The sequence below is a fragment of the Oncorhynchus tshawytscha genome, linkage group LG16 (genome assembly GCF_018296145.1).
Source record: "Oncorhynchus tshawytscha isolate Ot180627B linkage group LG16, Otsh_v2.0, whole genome shotgun sequence".
NCBI classification, from domain to species: domain Eukaryota; kingdom Metazoa; phylum Chordata; class Actinopteri; order Salmoniformes; family Salmonidae; genus Oncorhynchus; species Oncorhynchus tshawytscha.
Window position 1 is genome coordinate 82,872,036 of NC_056444.1, and position 22,653 is coordinate 82,894,688.

The 22,653-nt window shown below is 48.4% G+C and overlaps 1 protein-coding gene across 1 annotated transcript in view; it reads right to left on the reverse strand.

Annotated features, from left to right (window-relative positions):
- Nucleotides 1-22,653, reverse strand: part of ubr4 (ubiquitin protein ligase E3 component n-recognin 4) — a 147,533-nt gene that overhangs the window by 77,634 nt on the left and 47,246 nt on the right. Inside the window, 20 exon segments of the mRNA XM_042299791.1 lie at nucleotides 607-823; nucleotides 1,961-2,177; nucleotides 2,643-2,806; nucleotides 5,349-5,550; nucleotides 7,032-7,203; nucleotides 7,386-7,543; nucleotides 8,020-8,247; nucleotides 8,389-8,541; nucleotides 9,482-9,640; nucleotides 9,839-10,021; nucleotides 11,123-11,293; nucleotides 12,304-12,405; nucleotides 13,370-13,495; nucleotides 14,011-14,158; nucleotides 14,461-14,531; nucleotides 16,737-16,928; nucleotides 17,694-17,757; nucleotides 17,894-18,114; nucleotides 21,237-21,403; nucleotides 21,610-21,710. Of these exon segments, the coding sequence (XP_042155725.1) occupies nucleotides 607-823; nucleotides 1,961-2,177; nucleotides 2,643-2,806; nucleotides 5,349-5,550; nucleotides 7,032-7,203; nucleotides 7,386-7,543; nucleotides 8,020-8,247; nucleotides 8,389-8,541; nucleotides 9,482-9,640; nucleotides 9,839-10,021; nucleotides 11,123-11,293; nucleotides 12,304-12,405; nucleotides 13,370-13,495; nucleotides 14,011-14,158; nucleotides 14,461-14,531; nucleotides 16,737-16,928; nucleotides 17,694-17,757; nucleotides 17,894-18,114; nucleotides 21,237-21,403; nucleotides 21,610-21,710 (3,216 nt within the window).

Consider the following 22,653-nt stretch of genomic DNA (forward strand, 5'->3'; position numbering starts at 1 on the left):
GGTCAGGAGAGAGATAACTATATATCACAGAGAGACTGAGGGGGTCAGGAGAGAGATAACTATATATCACAGAGAAACTGAGGGGCCAGTAGAGAGATAACTATATATCACAGAGAGATTAAGCTCTCCAGCTAATGTCATTCTACTGGTTCTAGCCTGGGTCGTGTTCATTAGGGCACATTGTAGAAAAATGTTTTGCATGGAAAACAAAATCCCCAAGTGTTTCCTTTTGGATAAGTATGGATAGTCACTCCGTTTCAGAGCTTTTTCTTCCGTTACATGGCTAGTGAACACGACCCACGTGCATATAGTCAAAAGGAAAACTCCGATCATTTTCGCACCGCAATGACCCAGACGACCCTGTCTCTAGAGTCGTCACCCATCTAGCCAAGACGCAAAATGTCATTTCAAACCGAACCACAGTGGTAGCCTAATGCCTAGCCCTAACCTTAAAATAAGACAAAAAAACAAAACTCATTTTTTGACTTCATACATTGAACATTTAGACATTTTTTAAAACTTTGCAACTTGGCCATCTTGTGGAACCTGTCTCTAATCTAGTGGACCTTTGGTTAACCTTTGAACCCTGTGGCGTTTAACACTAACCTCTCCAGCACGGTGCCGCCGGTGGAGGCTGGTGCGGCGATGTCCCCTTCGCCGGTGCCGTTGCCGGTGTTTAGGTTGGGAGAGCACACGTTGTTGACGGAGGCCGAGGGGAAGTCCTCGGGGGGCTCGTCAGGCCAGCCAAATTGCTCCTTGGTTTTACCATAGATCTTTATAGAGTCCAGCATCGTGACACCCGCCGGGTCAACTGACGCTCCGACTGGAGGAACGAAGAAGAAGAAGGGAGAGGTTAGAGACAGTCACCCCGGCCGGATCCACTGACGCTCCGACTGGAGGAACGAAGAAGAAGAAGGGAGAGGTTAGAGACAGTCACCCCGGCCGGATCCACTGACGCTCCGACTGGAGGAAGGAAGAAGAAGGGAGAGGTTAGTCAGAGACATGGTGATGCCCGGCCGGGTCAACTGACGCTCCGACTGGAGGAACGAAGAAGAAGGGAGAGGTTAGTCAGAGACATGGTGATGCCCGGCCGGGTCAACTGACGCTCCGACTGGAGGAACGAAAAAGAAGGGAGAGGTTAGGCAGAGACATGGTGATGCCCGGCCGGGTCAACTGACGCTCCGACTGGAGGAATGAAGAAGGAGAGGTTAGAGATACAGTCAAAAGATAACTTTTCACACTCATCTTTGAAATTGTAATGTGCTGCAGGAGATCCTGTCTGACTGTTGGACAGCTCTGTTATGTGTACGTGTGACAATATGCATAAGGTATATACTGTACACGCCTCCCGAGCCCTCGTTACACGGCGCCAAACCCTCGTTACACGGCGCCAAACCCTCGTTACACGGCGCCAAACCCTCGTTACACAGCGCGCCAAACCCTCGTTACACAGCGCGCCAAACCCTCGTTACACAGCGCGCCAAACCCTCGTTACACAGCGCCAAACCCTCGTTACACAGCGCGCCAAACCCTCGTTACACAGCGCCAAACCCTCGTTACACAGCGCGCCAAACCCTCGTTACACAGCGCGCCAAACCCCCTACACAGCGCCAAACCCTCGTTACACAGCGCGCCAAACCCTCGTTACACAGCGCGCCAAACCCTCGTTACACAGCGTGCCAAACCCTCGTTACACAGCGCGCCAAACCCTCGTTACACAGCGCGCCAAACCCTCGTTACACAGGGTGCCAAACCCTCGTTACACAGCGCGCCAAACCCTCGTTACACAGCGCGCCAAACCCTCGTTACACAGCGTGCCAAACCCTCGTTACACAGCGTGCCAAACCCTCGTTACACAGCGTGCCAAACCCTCGTTACACAGCGTGCCAAACCCTCGTTACACAGCGTGCCAAACCCTCGTTACACAGTTAAGTATTTTCCTGCGTTCGTGTGTCCTTACAGAAGATGGAGAGTTTCTTGTCGGCCTGCAGAGCCTCCTCCCTGGTGAAGGGGAAGTCGAACCAGCGGGGCCGGGTCATGTTCACCTGCATGGTTCGCCCAAAGATCTCCAGGTAGGAGGGTGCCCGCTCGATGGCCTGCGTGCCCACCTGCACCCGCATGCCTGTCATCACCATGGAGATGTTGTTGTTGACCGTCTCCACGGTGAAGCCTCCCGGCTAGTTAGAGGGGGAAGAGATAACCATATCATTAAGATGAGAAAAAGGGGGTTCAGGATTAATGCAGTTTGAATGGCACGTACAAATACAGTATGTGTCAGTTTTCCTCCAGAAATGGTCAGTCTTCCATAAAAATATATACCAGTACCAGTCAAACGTTAGGACACACCTATTCATTCCAGGGTGTTTATTTTACTATGTTCTACATTGTAGAAGAATAGTGAAGACATCAGAACTATGAAATAACACATATGGAGTCATGTAGTAACCAAAAAAGTGTTAAATCAAAATATATTGGAGATTCTTCCAAGTAGCCACATTTTTTGGCCTCGATGACAGCTTTGCAATAATCAAACCACTTAATGAAAGACTGGAAGTGGATTTTGCGTTATCCCAGAGCAGTCGAATCAAAGCCCAGAGCTGTAGCGAGTTGGACGGAGAGGTGTGTGTGTGTGGGCATCATACCTTAGTGTTGGCGACATACATCCCAGTGGAGTTGAGTCTGTGTTTGATCTGCTGTCCGTTGTAAACCTGCAGGAGGTCATTGCCTCCAAACTCCACCTCCGTCAGCTGTTGGTTACTCTCGAAGAAGTCCACCGGGAAGGTCACCTGACTGGAGGTACGAGTGGCTGGAACAAGGCGACAAGTGCAACAGACCATTCGTTAGAAATCAAGTGATCGTTTTTTGGAACGTTCTTAGCAATATTCAAACTAGAAAAGGAGAATATCAAATCAAAAGTTTGTTTGTCACGTTCGCTGGTGTAGAACTTACAGTGAAATGCTTCCTTACAGGCTCTAACCAACAGTGCAGAAATAGGTATTTTAGGTGAACAATAAGTAAAGAAATAAAACAACAGTAAAAAGAGTGAAAAATAACAGTAGAGGGGCTCTATAGGGTAGAGGGGCTCTATATACGGTAGAGGGGCTCTATACGGGGTTCTATACAGTAGAGGGGCTCTATACGGGGCTCTACAGTAGAGGGGCTCTATACGGGGCTCTATATGGTAGAGGGGCTCTATACGGGGCTCTATATGGCAGAGGGGCTCTATACGGGGCTCTACAGTAGAGGGGCTCTATATGGTAGAGGGGCTCTATATGGTAGAGGGGCTCTATACGGGGCTCTATACGGTAGAGGGGCTCTATACCGGGCTCTATACGGTAGAGGGACTCTATACAGGGCTCTATACGGGGCTCTATACGGCAGAGGGGCTCTATACGGCGGGGCTCTATACGGCAGAGGGGCTCTATACGGGGCTCTATACGGCAGAGGGGCTCTATACGGTAGAGGGGCTCTATACGGCAGAGGGGCTCTATACAGGGGTAGAGGGGCTCTATACGGCAGAGAGGGGCTCTATACGGTAGAGGGGCTCTATACGGTAGAGGGGCTCTATACGGTAGAGGGGCTCTATACGGTAGAGCAGGGGCTCTATACGGGGCTCTATACGGGGTAGAGGGACCATACGGCTCCCATACGGTAGAGGGGCTATATATGGTAGAGGGGCTCTATACGGGGCTCTATACAGTAGAGGGGCTCCATACGGTAGAGGGGCTCTATATGGTAGAGGGGCTCTATACGGGGCTCTATACGGCAGAGGGGCTCTATACGGCGGCAGAGGGGCTCTATAGGGGCTCGGCAGAGGGGCTCTATACGGGGCTCTATACGGTAGGGGCTCTATATGGTAGAGGGGCTCTATATGGTAGAGGGGCTCTACGGGGGCTCTATGGTAGAGGGGCTCTATACGGGGCTCTATATGGTAGAGGGGGCTCTATACGGGGCTCTATACAGTAGAGAGGGGCTCTATACGGGGCTCTATACGGTAGAGGGGCTCTATACGGGGCTCTATACTGTAGAGGGGGGGCTCTATATGGTAGAGGGGCTCTATACCGGGCTCTATATGGTAGAGGGGCTCTATATGGTAGAGGGGCTCTATATGGTAGAGGGGCTCTATACGGGGCTCTATACGGTAGAGGGGCTCTATACGGTAGAGGGGGCTCTATACGGGGCTCTATACGGTAGAGGGGCTCTATACGGTAGAGGGGCTCTATACGGGGCTCTATACGGTAGAGGGGCTCTATACGGGGGCTCTATACAGTAGAGGGGCTCTATACGGTAGGCTCTATACGGTAGAGGGGCTCTATACGGTAGAGTAGGGCTCTATACGGGGCTCTATACGGTAGAGGGGCTCTATACGGTAGAGGGGCTCTATACGGGGCTCTATACGGTAGAGGGGCTCTATACGGGGCTCTATACGGTAGAGGGGCTCTATACGGGGCTCTATATGGTAGAGGGGCTCTATACGGGGCTCTATACGGTAGAGGGGCTCTCGGGGCTCTATACGGTAGAGGGGCTCTATACGGGAGGGGCTCTATACGGTAGAGGGGCTCTATACGGGGCTCTATACGGGGCTCTAGAGGGGCTCTATACGGGGCTCTATACGGTAGAGGGGCTCTATACGGTAGAGGGGCTCTATACGGGGCTCTATACGGTAGAGGGGGAGGGGCTCTATACGGGGCTCTATACGGTAGAGGGGCTCTATACGGTAGAGGGGCTCTATACAGTAGGGGCTCTATACGGTAGAGGGGCTCTATACGGTAGAGGGGCTCTATACGGGGCTCTATATGGTAGAGGGGCTCTATACGGGGCTCTATACAGTAGAGGGGCTCTATACGGGGCTCTATATGGCAGAGGGGCTTCTATACGGTAGAGGGGCTCTATACGGGGCTCTATACGGTAGGGGGCTCTATACGGTAGAGGGGCTCTATATGGGGCTCGGTAGAGGGGCTCTATACAGTAGAGGGGCTCTATACAGTAGAGAGGGCTCTATACAGTAGAGGGGCTCTATACGGGGCTCTATACGGCAGAGGGCTCTATATGGTAGAGGGGCTCTATACGGGGCTCTATACGGCAGAGGGGCTCTATATGGTATAAAGCATTTTGACAGAACCTGGCACCGGTAACCTGGAAAAACAAACTGAATGAGTGACGTGAAACGAAAGGATTTGGAGAACAGACAGACAGGCAGACAGACAGGACCAGACAGACAGACCGACACAGACAGACAGAGAGAGAGACAGACAGAGAGGGAGCGAGACAGACAGAGAGAGACAGACAGAGAGGGAGCGAGACAGACAGCGAGACAGACAGACAGGGGGCTGTTTAGTTTAACCCACTTGCGGCAGCAGCCTTGCGTTTCCTGACAGGCTTCATGATGGAGATGCCGGAGCAGGGCTGCAGGGAGGGCTGGAGCCAATAGGAGGTGTTGTCTACGTTTGCCATGTAGATCCTCAGAGAGCCGTCCTCACACAGCAGGATCATGGTGGTTCGCTGCTGCTCGTTAGACGCTGTGTGACGGATAGCTACCATGTCCTGGATCTGACGGGAGGAGACAGGACTATTAGTGTTGTGGGTGTGTGGCTCAGTGGGGTGGGTGTGGCTCAGTGGGGTGGGCGTGGCTCAGTGGGGTGGGCGTGGCTCAGTGGGGTGGGCGTGGCTCAGTGGGGTGGGCGTGTGGCTCAGTGGGGTGGGGGTGTGGCTCAGTGGGGTGGGTGTGTGGCTCAGTGGGGTGGGTGTGTGGCTCAGTGGGGTGGGTGTGTGGCTCAGTGGGGTGGGTGTGTGGCTCAGTGGGGTGGGTGTGTGGCTCAGTGGGGTGGGTGGGTGGCTCAGTGGGGTAGGTGGGTGGCTCAGTGGGGTAGGTGGGTGTGGCTCAGTGGGGTGGGTGTGGCTCAGTGGGTTGGGTGTGGCTCAGTGGGGTGGGTGGGTGGCTCAGTGGGGTGGGTGGGTGGCTCAGTGGGGTGGGTGGGTGGCTCAGTGGGGTGGGTGTGTGGCTCAGTGGGGTGGGTGTGGCTCAGTGGGGTGGGTGTGGCTCAGTGGGGTGGGTGTGTGGCTCAGTGGGGTAGGTGGGTGGCTCAGTGGGGTAGGTGTGGGTGGCTCAGTGGGGTAGGTGTGTGTGGTTCAGTGGGGTGGGTGTGGCTCAGTGGGGTGGGTGTGGCTCAGTGGGGTGGGTGTGTGGCTCAGTGGGGTAGGTGGGTGGCTCAGTGGGGTGGGTGGGTGTGGCTCAGTGGGGTAGGTGGGTGGCTCAGTGGGGTGGGTGTGGCTCAGTGGGGTGGGTGTGGCTCAGTGGGGTGGGTGTGTGGCTCAGTGGGGTGGGTGTGTGGCTCAGTGGGGTGGGTGTGGCTCAGTGGGGTAGGTGGGTGGCTCAGTGGGGTGGGTGTGTGGCTCAGTGGGGTAGGTGGGTGGCTCAGTGGGGTGGGTGTGGCTCAGTGGGGTGGGTGTGTGGCTCAGTGGGGTGGGTGTGTGGCTCAGTGGGGTGGGTGTGTGGCTCAGTGGGGTAGGTGGGTGGCTCAGTGGGGTGGGTGGGTGTGGCTCAGTGGGGTAGGTGGGTGGCTCAGTGGGGTGGGTGTGGCTCAGTGGGGTGGGTGTGGCTCTCTCTCCTTGCCTCCTCCTCAAAACACAGAAGACCTGAAGTCCAATGCCTTTAGAGAAGGAAGTAGAGAGGAATGGAGGAAAGACAAACTGAGAAAGAGTATGTTTATTGGGCTCTGATATGCTACCTTAGAACGCAGGGTCTTCATTTCCTGGATGAGGAAGGTGTCAGGTTTGACCCTGATGACCAGTGTGTGTGTGTGTGTGTGTGTGTGTGTACTATACCTTAGAAGGCAGGGTCTTCATTTCCTGGATGAGGAAGGTGTCAGGTTTGACCCTGATGACCAGAGTGTGTGTGTGTGTGTGTGTGTGTGTGTGTGTGTGTGTGTGTGTACTATACCTTAGCCTTAGCGGGCAGGGTCTTGATCTCCTGGATGAGAAAGGTGTCAGGTTTGACCCTGATGACCAGAGTGTGTGTGTGTGTACTATACCTTAGCCTTAGCGGGCAGGGTCTTGATCTCCTGGATGAGGAAGGTGTCAGGTTTGACCATGATGACCAGTGGGATACCAGTAGTCTGCTGGACGCAGCACACCAGGCCTGGGTGGTTCATCACCTCAGACCACTGGCACAGAGCTGGAGACGTCTTACTGCCCCCATTAGAGCTGGAGAGACGGAGAACGTTAAGATACATTTGATTTTTCGATGTATCAATAACTCCTGACAAATGTTGTCCAATTACAACAAGTGGTGTATAATTCTAACTATCCAGTTGTCTACTTACATAATACAAAAATAAATAAAATGGAAAAAGTTAATCAATAAATACTCTGTTGGTTATCCTTACCCTTTGACGTTGATGGTGAAGAGTCTCTGTACGTCGGTGGTGCTACGACTGACGGTGGCAGCGAACGACTTGCCCTGGCTGTAGCTGAAGAACAGCATCTGGAGAACGTGGCTGTAGTACACCGATACACCGCCGCCAGCAACCTGACCGTTACTGTCCTGGAAGGAGGGAGAGAGACCAGTCAGAACAGACAGACCAGACTAGAACAGCAACATCTGGGGCGGCAGGGTAGCCTATTGGTTAGAGCGTTGGACTAGTAACCGGAAGGTTGCAAGTTCAAACCCCTGAGCTGACAAGGTACAAATCTGTCGTTCTGCCCCTGAACAGGCAGTTAACCCACTGTTCCTAGGCCGTCATTGAAAATAAGAATTTGTTCTTAACTGACTTGCCGAGTTAAATAAAGGTTAAAAAAAAATCTGGAGAACATGGCTGTAACACACACACTCCTCTGAAACCTGACCGTTACTGTCCTGGAAGGACACAGAGCTAAGATGCAGGATTCAGATAGGATTTATTTTCTTTCAAAATACTTCAGCTCTGCTTGATCGAGTTGACCCGGGAAAAGGCTCTCTGTTTTTAAAGAGTTCAAGAGAAACTATTTGAAGGATTTCTGCGTTTCTGCGTGTGTTTGTACCTTAAGGTCCTGGTGGCTGATCTCCAGGACTGAGGTAACATAGAAGGGTCCATGTTGGGCGCTGGAAGACTCGTCCATGACCTGTGTGTACATGTAGCCAGCAGAGGACATGATGACGATGATGCTCTTCCCTTCCTCGTTGAACAGGAAGGTGGCGTCACGGATCTTGGAGCTCGGCAGCAGGAAGTAGTACACAGGGCTCAGAGCGTCCACTGACAGGTCATAGATCTAACAGGAGAAGAAGAGTCTCACTAATCAACGCTGTTATGCAAATCAACCCTTCTATTCCAATTTTTCACAAAACAAAAAAAAATATATCTACACTTGCAGCAATCACCTAGCAAACTTTACAAAGAGCTGATGTGGTACCTTGACGAAGTCCGCCGTGATGATGGCCAGCTCCGTCTGGGAGCCAGGCAGCCAGATAGCCTTGATGATGAAGTTCCCAGTAGCCAGCTGAGGGTGCAGCACCAGGTGTTCTGAAACTGAACCTGTACTACTGAACGTCAGCACGTGGCAGTCCTGAACGAGAGAGAGAGAGAGACAGACAGCTTGACAACATGAGGTGTGCGACTATGATTAGAAAAAGCAGCAAAAACAAGCCATTATTCCATGATTGGGTAATATTGTCACCCATCAGACTATTCTTGATTAGATCTTGTTTTCACATAGACTAAATAATATGTGAATTAAATTAGTTTTGATTTAAAATGGACCATTATAATGCACCTGTATCTAAACAGGGGCAGTGGGAAAAAAATACATGTCATCTATGCACTTAAATATCGAAGGGAGGACGCTTTTCCCCCTGGTTTATGTTCATGGCAGCCAGGTAGGATATACTCCTGTTGTAAAGAAAAGCAAACTACTTAATATTAGGAAAGTTGAGAAATAAATATAGTACGCCTAGCCAATAGGAAGCTGATGGGATCCTCCTCTTTTTAACAGAGGCCATCACTCTGTTTTCTCAAACAATTACATAGCCTATAGAAAATGTTGCGTAACATGAGCTCCTGGGCTCTCATGACATTTACATTGATGTCAGAGTGACTAGAGGGACAACAGATTGCTGAGTACCAGGCAGTTAAAAAGTTTGGTAGGCTAATAATGACCATCAGTAGCAACAGAGCGTGGAGTGGAATTATACTGCCTTCATAAGCCGCGATCGCCGGTGTGGCGGTAATACGGTCACTGAAACAGCCCTAGTCTGAATACTTCAGGAATGCACTGTACTGTACATATACACATATAGCTAGATAGGCCCTAAATCTAGAGACAGGGGTTCTTTCTCAATTCCTTGCATCATCTCCTTGCCTCCTTCTGAAAATGCTTTTGAGAAGAAGGTCAAAGGGGACGACCTTGAACAATCTGCCCCCAAAATGGTTGAGAGGGAGGCAAAGAAGACAGGAAGTGAGGAATTGTAGACATAGCTTCTGAAGACCCTGTAATGAATCTGACTAACCTTGAGTCCACAGACAGCCAGATAGTCTTCGTTGCAGGGGTTCCCAGTGAGGCTGAGCACGGTGAAGGGTACGGGAGCCGAGGCCAGACGGGTCAGGGTTAACTTCCTCTTACTGGAATCGGCCTGCTTCAGTAGAGCCGACAGCTGCAGGACGGTGATCTGGAGACGAGGGGAGAGGTGGGACAGTGAGGGGAGAGGAGAGCAGAGGGGTTAGGGAACTCTGGGTCAGCACCAGACAGAAAGTGGAACCAAGCGTTCAGGTTCTGCAAAATTATCTAAAAGCACACAAAATAACATCGAGATGAAAACGCTGCTTTTGAAGTTTTTAAATACAATTTAGCGCAACAACGTGCCCACCTTGCCCTTCTCGTGGCTGACGGCGAGGTGCTGGCGGCGCCCGTGGGGGGAAGACAACACACACATGGCGACGCGTCGCAGCACGTGGGCACTGATGAGCTGTCTGATGGTCTGGCCCTGGTCTCCACTGTAGTTCATACGCACGTTCTCAAAAGCTCCCTCCTGGGAACCAAGGGTAGGGACCTGGGGAGACGCAGAGGAAGGGGGCGTGTTAAGTCATGAGGAGGAGACTGGACGAAGGAGGCTCAATGGAGCATCAAATACGGCATGGTTCTCACACTTTGCTAGGCTTAGACGTTCTTGTGCCTCAAGTCGACTCCTGGAGCCGAAGCAGCACAGCTGGGTTTTTGTCCCAGCTATGTTCAACACCTTGATCAGACGAATCCGGTCTCTCACACTGCTGAACTGAATCCAGTGTCTCACACTGCTGAACTGAATCCAGTGTCTCTCACTGCTGAACTGAATCCAGTGTCTCTCACTGCTGAACTGAATCCAGTGTCTCTCACTGCTGAACTGAATCCAGTGTCTCTCACTGCTGAACTGAATCCAGTGTCTCTCACTGCTGAACTGAATCCAGTGTCTCTCACTGCTGAACTGAATCCAGTGTCTCTCACTGCTGAACTGAATCCAGTGTCTCTCACTGCTGAACTGAATCCAGTGTCTCTCACTGCTGAACTGAATCCGGTCTAAACACTGCTGAACTGAATCCAGTGTCTCACACTGCTGAACTGAATCCAGTGTCTCACACTGCTGAACTGAATCCGGTCTAAACACTGCTGAACAGAATCCAGTGTCTCTCACTGCTGAACAGAATCCAGTGTCTCTCACTGCTGAACTGAATCCAGTGTCTCTCACTGCTGAACAGAATCCAGTGTCTCTCACTGCTGAACAGAATCCAGTGTCTCTCACTGCTGAACAGAATCCAGTGTCTCTCACTGCTGAACAGAATCCAGTGTCTCTCACTGCTGAACAGAATCCAGTGTCTCTCACTGCTGAACTGAATCCTCTAAACACTGCTGAACTGAATCCAGTCTCACTGCTGAACTGAATCCGGTCTAAACACTGCTGAACAGAATCCAGTGTCTCTCACTGCTGAACAGAATCCAGTGTCTCTCACTGCTGAACAGAATCCAGTGTCTCTCACTGCTGAACAGAATCCAGTGTCTCTCACACTGCTGAACTGAATCCTCCACTTTACTGCCTCCCAGCATACTACAGCGATGGAACCTGTTTGTCCCACATTCATAGTTAAGAACTAAAAAAGGTATAGCAGTGGTACTGTACCATCAGTTGGTCAGTCATCTCAACACTCTTGTCCTGAGTGTGTAGCTCGTTGAGGGCCTGCTGAGCTCGGCTGCTGCTGCCTACAGCGGAGGCCTGCTGGAAGTTAGTCTGGATGGCATCCATCAGGAAGATCAACATCTCCAGAACCACGGCCGCCGTGGAGGAGCCAGACTGGAGAGAGACAGAGAGAGACAGAGAGAGACAGAGAGAGACAGAGAGAGACAGAGAGAGAGAGAGACAGAGAGAGACAGAGAGAGAGAGAGACAGAGAGACAGAGAGACAGAGAGACAGAGAGAGAGAGACAGAGAGAGAGAGACACAGAGAGAGAGAGACAGAGAGAGAGAGAGAGAGAGAGAGAGAGAGAGAGAGAGAGACAGAGAGAGAGAGAGAGAGAGAGAGAGACAGAGAGAGAGAGACAGAGAGAGAGAGAGACAGAGAGAGAGAGAGACAGAGAGAGAGAGAGAGACAGAGAGACAGAGAGAGACAGAGAGAGAGAGAGACAGAGAGACAGGACAGAGAGAGACAGGAGAGAGAGACAGGAGAGAGAGACAGGTAGAGAGAGACAGGTAGAGAGAGACAGGAGAGACAGAGAGAGACAGGTAGAGAGAGACAGGTAGAGAGAGACAGGGAGAGAGAGACAGGGAGAGAGAGACAGGTAAAGAGAGACAGGAGAGAGAGACAGAGAGAGAGAGAGAGACAGAGAGAGAGAGAGAGAGAGAGAGACAGAGAGAGAGAGAGAGAGAGAGAGAGAGAGAGAGAGAGAGGTAGAGAGAGAGAGACAGAGAGAGAGAGGTAGAGAGAGAGAGGTAGAGAGAGAGAGAGAGAGAGAGAGAGACAGAGAGAGACAGAGTGAGAGACAGAGACAGAAGAGAAAGAAGTCAACGTCAGCCAATGATACGTCATAACAACGTCAGAATATTATCAGAAACTTCTCATAACAAATACTGATCTTAAAATGTCGCTGAATGTCAAGACAAAGTGTAAATATGGATGTATTGGAAACCGTTTTGACAGATACATTGCCCCCCCCCACCCCGCCCCTCCCCGCAGTGTAAACCCGACACGCATTTCTTTACACAGACGTGACGTAGGTCTGGTTTTGACTGAACGTTTAACACATAAATAACTCTTGATGTCAGAGTGCGAGAGACGTCGCTGCTCTTCGGTAGAAAACGTCTCACCACTTGTGCCAGCAGTTCCTCCTGACATCCCTCGATGTTCTTACAGACACTGCTCTTCTTTGGACGGTCCTCGTCGCCAGGCTTGCCCTCACAGATGGTCACCTGTGACATGAACAATGTTTTTTAAATATATTTTTTTAGAGTGACTTGTACAATCCCCAGACGTTGTATATTGTCCCCCCCATGTCATGTAAGGAGTTTTAATTTGCCTGAAATCCACAACATGACAAAAGAAAAAAGTCAACACGGGAGTGATTTTTATGGCGCAAGGCAAATTTCAGAGAAAATCTCTAATCTTATGTTTATCTGTCATTCTACCGCTGAGCAAGGCAGTTAACCTACTGTTCCCCGGGCGACGAGGACATGGATGTCGATTAAGGCAGCCACCCCCGCACCTCTGATTCAGAGGAGTTGGGTTAAATTGCGGAAGACTTGCTAAAACAGACCTGTTCTACAAAGTATGGGAACCTTATCTAAATGACCTAGAACCTGAGGTATCAGCTATTATGCTGCAAGGATTCTCTTAGAATGGCGGGGATCTATGTATTTCAGAACTACACTGTACGTTCCATGTGTGGAACCTAACCTCTTGGTTTAAACTGAGATTTTTTGTTTAATTTCTGTTTGTAAGTTTGTTTAAAATGTATGTATTGAGAGACGCAATGATGGTGATGGGGTGAGAGAAGCACCGAGCGGGAAGAGGAAAATGGTGTACACACACACACACACACACACACACACACACATACACACACACACACACATACATACACACATACATACATACATACATACATACATACATATATATATATATACACACACACACACACACAGGTATGTGTAAGTGAGTGCTGTTGTTGTTGCTTCGTCTCCGTTGTTGTATCTCTTAATATGAGATATGACTCGGTAACCCCCATTCAGTTGTACTGACGACCGACTCGGTAACCCCCATTCAGTTGTACTGACCACCGACTCGGTAACCCCCATTCAGTTGTACGACCGACTCGGTATCCCCCATATAGTTGTACGACCGACTCGGTATCCCCCTTCTCCCTCGTCTTACCTTGTCCTTGTCGCTAGAGCCCAGGCTGCTCTGATGGCGGATGGCACTCTCAGGCATCCTCAGTTCACTCTGGAAGGCTGAGGACTCCTTCATGGTGCCACTGCTGGGGCTGCGCTTCACCAGGGCCTGAGGACGACCGCAGGTTGGTCAGAGGAGATATTAGACTGTCTGAACACACACGCGCATTCAAGACCACAGTTACGCACACGATCCCCCACACACACACACACACACACACACGATCCCACACACACCTATGCTAATACATCAGTGAAAATACAGACAGGCAAGGCATGCAGATATTATTACGGTCCATATAAATCTGTCTATATTAATCACTTATATTAATCACCTATATTAATCACTTGAATTAATTCTGTTTTTAAGGTTGAATCATGTCAGCCAGTTAATTCTGAGATGTTTTAAGTTGTACTACTTGATAAACAGACAACAACAACAGTGGATGGATCCCCTAACGTAATGTTTTTTGAGGTGTAGCTTTAACAGCTAGATCCCAAGCTAACTGGGGCACTGATGGTTATGAGGATAAGCCAATGGGATGGATGGAATAAGTGATATAGCAAGCCAAAAGTTACCGCAGTGGTTCTTTTCCCATGGTGACCTGAGGTATTCGGTCTCACCTGACAGGTACCGTCCTCCTTGGCCCCGCAGTCACAGAAGAAAGAACCGTATTTGGCATAGGAGATCTCATGGTCTTTGTGACAGACCTTGGCGCACACTGTACACACACCTACCCCGTCCAGCATCTTACACGTGTGACAGTGGTACCTAGGAGAGGGGAGGTTGACTTATAATAGTTGTACTAGAGACGTCTCAATTACCCTGTCCTTTCTGCTGAAGTGTACACTCATACAGAACACCCCATTCCTAGAAATGTAAAAGCATTGTGATTGGTTGGTGATTGGTTGGTGGGGTGGAGTTAGCAATCCCACCAGATTTCTTACACGGGGCATTTCCTGCACACTTTGGCAGAAAGTATAGGTTATTGAAACACAGTCTACGTGGAAGTGGAATACTGTGAAGGAATGGTATTGATCACATGAAGGGGGGGTGGGAGGGGCTTCTTTTACCAATGCTGGTTCATGAACTCCTTCTGGGTGATGGTGAAGGTACACAGCTTATTGCACTGGGAGTCTTCATCCTACGACAAAGCAGAGAGAAATCAGTTTTTCCTCATTATTAACAGATACGCTATTCCCTCTCCATTACACTCAGGTTCTCCCTACTGAACACATCTGCTTTTGTTCTCCGCCCCCCCTCAATGAATCTCTTCCTTATTTCCTCGAATCATCCTCCTCCTCTTCCTCAAAACGCATAGGACAAGAAAGTCTGAGGAGAAGGGCCTTGAACCTTCTCCTATAACACGGCCGAGGAAGAGGCAAGAAGAGAGGCTGGGAGGGAATCACAGAAAGAGGCTGGGAGGCAAATCACAGAAAGAGGCTGGGAGGGATCACAGAAAGAGGCTGGGAGGGAGGGATCACAGAAAGAGGCTGGGAGGGAGGGATCACAGAAAGAGGCTGGGAGGGATCACAGAAAGAGGCTGGGAGGGATCACAGAAAGAGGCTGGGAGGGAGGGATCACAGAAAGAGGCTGGGAGGGAGGGATCACAGAAAGAGGCTAGGAGGGAGGGATCACAGAAAGAGGCTGGGAGGGAGGGAATCACAGAAAGAGGCTAGGAGGGATCACAGAAAGAGGCTGGGAGGGAAATCACAGAAAGAGGCTGGGAGGGAAATCACAGAAAGAGGCTGGGAGGGAATCACAGAAAGAGGCTGGGAGGGATCACAGAAAGAGGCTGGGAGGGAGGAATCACAGAAAGAGGCTGGGAGGGAGGAAATCACAGAAAGAGGCTGGGAGGGAAATCACAGAAAGAGGCTGGGAGGGAAATCACAGAAAGAGGCTGGGAGGGAATCACAGAAAGAGGCTGGGAGGGAGGGAATCACAGAAAGAGGCTGGGAGGGAGGGAATCACAGAAAGAGGCTGGGAGGGAGGGAATCACAGAAAGAGGCTGGGAGGGAGGGAATCACAGAAAGAGGCTGGGAGGGAGGGGGAGGCTGGGAGGGAGGGAATCACAGAAAGAGGCTGGGAGGGATCACAGGAGGGAATCACAGAAAGAGGCTGGGAGGGAGGGAATCACAGAAAGAGGCTGGGAGGGAGGGAATCACAGAAAGAGGCTGGGAGGGAGGGAATCACAGAAAGAGGCTGGGAGGGAGGGAATCACAGAAAGAGGCTGGGAGGGAGGGAATCACAGAAAGAGGCTGGGAGGGAGGGAATCACAGAAAGAGGCTAGGAGGGAGGGAGTCACAGAAAGAGGCTAGGAGGGAGGGATCACAGAAAGAGGCTGGGAGGGAATCACAGAAAGACGAATGGAGGTTGAGCCACGGTGTGGGAAATGTTTTCTGAAATCCCAGTGTCTCTAATAGTGAGACAGCTGATGTGAAGATAAAGCAGTTCGGAGTCCTCTAGCCTTCTCTCCATCTATTCCACACTATATAATGTACCTATCTATCTCTATATATTTCTATCTATTCCACACTGTATAAAGTACCTATCTATTCCACACTATTTAAAGTACCTATCTATTCCACACTATATAAAGTACCTATCTATTCCACACTGTATAAAGTACCTATCTATTCCACACTGTATAAAGTACCTCTCTATTCCACACTATTTAAAGTACCTCTCTATTCCATCTGATATAAAGTACCTATCTATCTCTATTCTACACTTTATAAAGTATCTATTCTACACTATATAAAGTATCTATTCTACACTATATAAAGTATCTATTCTACACTATATAAAGTATCTATTCTATAATATATATAGTATCTATTCTACACTATATAAAATCTATTCTACACTATATAAAGTATCTATTCTACACTATATAAAGTATCTATTCTATAATATATATAGTATCTATTCTACACTATATAAAATCTATTCTACACTATATATATAGTATCTATTCTACACTATATAAAGTATCTATTCTACACTATATAAAATCTGTTTTACACTATATATATATATAGTATCTATTCTACACTATAAAGTATCTATTCTACACTATATAAAGTATCTATTCTACACTATATATAGTATCTATTCTACACTATATATAGTATCTATTCTACACTATATATAGTATCTATTCTACACTATATATAGTACCCATTCTACACTATTTAAGTATCTATTCTACACTATATAAAGTACCTCTTTATTTCTCTCCTACACTATTTAAAGAACCTCTACATATTTCTATCTATTCCACACTATATAAAGAACCTATCTATGTCTATATATTTCTATCCAAACATGATAAGAGGGAGGTCCGTACAGAGTCCTCAGCCTGTGAGTCATCGTCCTCCACAGCCAACTCATCAACCCAGTCTGAGTCCACCTCTACAGCCTTCTCCTCTCCATCAACCAGCAGCACGGAGGAGCCCTGGCCACTGCTCTGTCTCAGGGTGTTCATCACATCAGCCAGGTAGGAGATGATATGGCAGGAGCACTCTAGTATGCTGGCATGCTGAGGGGAAAACATGAGAGAGAGAGGGAGACAGAGAGAGGGAGACAGAGAGAGGGAGACAGAGAGAGGGAGACAGAGAGAGGGAGACAGAGAGAGGGAGACAGAGAGAGGGAGACAGAGAGAGGGAGACAGAGAGAGGGAGACAGAGAGAGGGAGACAGAGAGAGGGAGACAGAGAGAGGGAGACAGACAGAGAGGGAGACAGAGAGAGGGAGACAGAGAGAGGGAGACAGAGAGAGAGAGACAGAGAGAGAGAGACAGAGAGAGGGAGACAGAGAGAGGGAGACAGAGAGAGGGAGACAGAGAGAGGGAGACAGAGAGAGGGAGACAGAGAGAGGGAGACAGAGAGAGAGAGAGACAGAGAGAGAGAGACAGAGAGAGAGAGACAGAGAGAGAGAGACAGAGAGAGAGAGACAGAGAGAGGGAGACAGAGAGACAGAGAGAGAGAGACAGAGAGAGAGACAGAGAGAGAGAGAGAGAGAGAGAGAGAGAGAGAGAGAGAGAGACAGGGAGACAGAGAGAGGGAGACAGAGAGAGGGAGACAGAGAGAGGGAGACAGAGAGAGAGACAGAGAGAGGGAGACAGAGAGGGAGACAGAGACAGAGAGACAGAGAGAGAGAGACAGAGAGACAGAGAGAGAGAGGGAGACAGAGAGAGGGAGACAGAGAGAGGGAGACAGAGAGAGGGAGAGAGACAGGGCAGTTCAGAATATAAAACTTGATTAAAAAAAAAATGTTTTTCTTTTTTTGATTGAATTACTACTTACTTTGCCCTGGGACACGTTTGCGCTCACTTTCTCCACAACGTTTTTCTGGGTCAGGTACTTTTTGCTGTAGAAAATAACAGATTTATATTTCTATTGAATCTAACTGCATATTTAACACATCAACTATCATACAGATCTAGTTAAGAGTTGTACCAATAATATTAACATCACCAGTTCTACACATCAGGAACATATCTTACCATCTGGTCAGCCAATCGATGGCAGCGCGATGCAGCTGCAGATGCCCCGCCCCCTGACCGGCGCTGGCTAGGGTCGCCATGATTACCATGAGTTCCGGAAAGCCAGCGCCGTCCCCATTGGCCAGCATATCCGTTGCCATGGGGATGAGGGTGGAGAGCAGGACGGTGCACACGCCCTCGCCCACCTGGCTGTTGTCCCTGACAATGTGCGTGGTGAGCACCTGGAGAAAAATATATATTTTTCTTAAAACAGTTGTGACCAACCAATCAGTTTGGTCGACAGGTGTTAATTATTGACGATAATCCACGTAAAGTATCCACAAGGATATTTTGACATCAATACTGATACCGAGTATCACGATACTTAATACCAAAACAATACCACAGCAAACAAAATAAAAAGCCTATTAGCCAAAGTCCCAAAATGGCCCTTTAACCGAGAGAAGTCTGTGGAGTTCAAACTCATTACATTTAGAATGGATGCATTAAATTAATCAATTATACAAATCACACAAAATCAATGACTGTTGTTTGTTTTGTTTTTTTACTAATAATATAACAATGGTAATCATTTATTAAAAATGGTAAATCTCTCTTGATAAACTGGGTAAATCAAGATGTAGCCACGGTCTAGTCACAATACAGGTGGATTCATGTTCAAATAGGAGTGTGTGAATGAATTGAGTTATTGAGCTTGTTTTTGGGCTGATTTCACGGGGCTACAGACGAAAAACAATGTGCTTCCCTTCCCTTCGATACTTATTGTATTGATCATCAACAATTAGAACAACAAAAAAGAAGCAATCAGTTTTTTTTTTTTTTTTTTTTTTTTTTAAGTGTGCCTGTCTCTTTAAGACCCATGACGTCACACACACTCTGAAGCTAACGCCATCTTGACTGGGACAGGCGGGACAAAATGGATGAATAAAGTCGTTGGAGCAGCATTGAAATCAGCAATATTTTTGCCCCCCCGTGTTTTTGCATATTATCCCAAACTAGGTACTAAGGTCATGAACTGACGTTAGCTTCAGCTGTTCGCTAGCAAAGAAAGTTAGCCTACAACGCTGAAAGCTTCCGGGATCTTCTTGCAGTGTAACGTGTTCTATCCTGTATGGACAGTTATTACATGCCGTGTCAGATGTTTAAAGTATGTTAACTTCTGTGCATCTTAAGTGGTTATGCAGCCCAGACTGAGTTTATTTATTTAACCTTTATTTAACGAGGCAAGTCAGTTTAAGAACAAATTCTTATTTACAATGACGGCCTACAATTTGCCAAACCCAGACGACGTTGGGCCAATTGGACTCCCAATCACGGCCGGCTGTAACACAGCCTGGATTCGAACCAGGGTGTCTGTAGTGACGCCCCTAGCACCGAGATGCAGTGCCTTACACCGCTGCGCCACTCGGGAGCCCAGTTCAGTGGTTCCTCAGGACAGACTAGAGTCCGTATGAGAGGGGAGATAACATGGTACAGTCCAGACTCCCAGTGGTTCCTCAGGACAGACTCCCAGTGGTTCCTCAGGACAGACTAGAGTCCGTATGAGGGGAGATAACATGGTACAGTCCAGACTCCCAGTGGTTCCTCAGGACAGACTCCCAGTGGTTCCTCAGGACAGACTCCCAGTGGTTCCTCAGGACAGACTAGAGTCCGTATGAGAGGGGAGATAACATGGTACAGTCCAGACTCCCAGTAAGTTCAGTGTTTCCTCAGGACAGACTAGAGGCAGTATGAGAGGGGACCAGGCACGGTAAGGCCACATCGGCTACACTGATCTACAGACTTGATCTTCTCTCAATCAGTAGACGACGTGAGACATTTGACAGAAGTACCGAAAGTACCGAATTTTTTAAATCCATGTTGCAGTGCCTAAGTTTTGGTCTACTGTTCAACAAAACCCCCGATAAAAGAGTACAAACAATTCTAGAAAAAACACAAAGAGGAGATCTAAAATCGAGAGCATCCTGGCGGGCTGTATCACCGCCTGGTACGGCAACTGCACCGCCCTCAACCGTAAGGCTCTCCAGAGGGTAGTGAGGTCTGCACAACGCATCACCGGGGGCAAACTACCTGCCCTCCAGGACACCTACACCACCCGATGCTACAGGAAGGCCATAAAAATCATCAAGGACATCAACCACCCGAGCCACTGCCTGTTCTACCCCGCTGCCATCCAGAAGGCGAGGTCAGTACAGGTGCATCAAAGCTGGGACCGAGAGACTGAAAAACAGCTTCTATCTCAAGGCCATCAGACTGTTAAACAGCCACCGCTAACATTGAGTGGCTGCTGCCAACACACTGTCAATGACACTGTCTCTACTCCAGCCACTTTAATCATGGGAATTGATGGGAAATGTAAATATATCACTAGCCACTTTAAACAATGCTACCTTATATAATGTTTACATACCCTACATTATTCATCTCATATGCATACGTATATACTGTACTCTATATCATCGACTGCATCCTTATGTAATACATGTATCACTAGCCACTTTAACTATGCCACTTTGTTTACATACTCATCTCATATGTATATACTGTACTCGATACCATCTACTGTATCTTGCCTATGCTGCTCTGTACCATCACTCATTCATATATCCTTATGTACATATTCTTTATCCCCTTACACTGTGTATAAGACAGTAGTTTTTTGGAATTGTTAGTTAGATTACTTGTTCGTTATTACTGCATTGTCGGAACTAGAACCACAAGCATTTCGCTACACTCGCATTAACATCTGCTAACCATGTGTATGTGACAAATAAAATTTGATTTGATAATGTAACTGCCAAGATAAAGGAAACTCCAACATAGTGTCTTTAATAGGGTCGACGGGTGTCACTACGAGCCAGAACAGCTTCAACGCACCTTTGCATGGATTCTACAAGCGTCTGGAACTCTATTGGAGGGATGTGACACCCATGTGTGTGTTCTGTTGATGGTGGTGGAAAACGCACCACTCCAGAATCTCCCATAAGTGTTCCATCGGGTTGAGATCTGGTGACTGAGAGACGGCCACGGCATATGGTTTTACATCGTTTTCATGCTCATCAAACCATTCAGTGATCACTCGTGCCCTGTGGATGGGAGCGTAGCCATGGTACCCAAAATAATGGCCTGCCCAGCATTTTCATACCTGTCCCTAAGCATGATGGGATGTTAATTGCTTAATTAACGCAGGAACCACACCTGTGTGGAAGCACCTGCTTTCAATATACTTTGTATCCCTCATTTACTCAAGTGTTTCCTTTATTTTGGCAGTTATTTGTAGTTGAGACGGTTTAATGTTGACCAGTCTTGAGAACGGCTTTTGTGCTGACACACACACACACACCTGTAGCAACGCCCTGTTCTCCTGCACCGTCTCCAGATGCTCCGAGTCCTTGGGTGGTGTGGTCGTCATGCGGGTGAGCCACGACTGCAGCCTGGACGGCTCCACACACGCCAGCTGGGCCAGGGAGCCGCACAGACACAACAGGCTGGGGTTGGGACTCTTCTCCGCTGAGGTGGAATAAGCGAGGAGAGGTTTAGGATATGAAAGAGATGGTAGAACTGAAACGAACTTGAGAAACTAGAGTAAAATGGGTTGACGTCAAGATTAGGATGAGCGAACAAGTCTCTAGTTGGTCAGTATGGAACAACACTTTGGTCTGGGAGGCAGGACTGGTTTGGGATGGGGAAAACAAGAGGAATGAGGGTAAACTTACTGAGCTGGAAGAGTTTGGTGAAGAATTTCAGCACCCGGTTGCAGAATTTAGCAGAAAGGTTTTCATTGGCTGTAGCCATCATGATCTGAACCAGTTCTCCACTGAGACACAAAACAAGAGAGAAAGTTAAGAGACCATCGGCAGCTCGTCCAATAGGATATGGGAAGATAAATAACAAAATGATATAATTACTCCTGTCTATACAGAAATAAAGAAAATAACCAAAATTACTACACCAGAGAGCATGATTTAGTTTACTGGCTAACAGTCGAGAAGTGAGCATTTTGGGCAGCTTTCAAATATGAAATATCTGATTGTTGAGGTGAGCATTTTGGGCAGCGATCAAATATGAAATATCTGATTGTTGAGGTGATCAGTCTACGCTGTCATTTAGGATTCTACCAACATGTCTCCAGTCATGTAAAGTGTCGTAGAAATGCAATACACGTGTTTATTAAAAAAAAGCCAAATTTTCTCCAAGATCCTCTTAAAAAAATGTTTTTTTGCTGTTGCAAACAGGGAAAGAGGTGGATACCGAGTCAGTTGTACAACTGAATGTATTCAACTGAAATGTGTCTTCCCACATTTTAACCCAACCACTGAATCAGAGAGGTGCGGGGGGGGGGGCTGCCATAATCAACATCCACATCTTCAGTGCCTGGGGAACAGTGGATTAAACTGCCTCGTTCAGGGATTGAATAACAGATGTTTACCTTGACACTCCCGGGGATTCCATCCAGCAACCTTCCGGTTACTGCCCCAACACTCCCAACTACTAGGCTACCAGCAAATTAGTTATATTATAATCCTAATTTATGACTAACCAATCTACTCATCACATTAGGAAAAGCAGGCTATTTTACAATGGTCTGCAAATGCCACGATAGAGGCATGATTTACATGCAGGGATATTTTTTGGGGGGTGAAAAGATCGCTTCCCCAAACTTGAAACTCACGAGCCGCCTATGAGAGAGAGAGACGGTCGTGAACTGCGACACGGCTTAGTCTACGGTCGTGCGTTGGAAAAATAGGTACCACAAACCC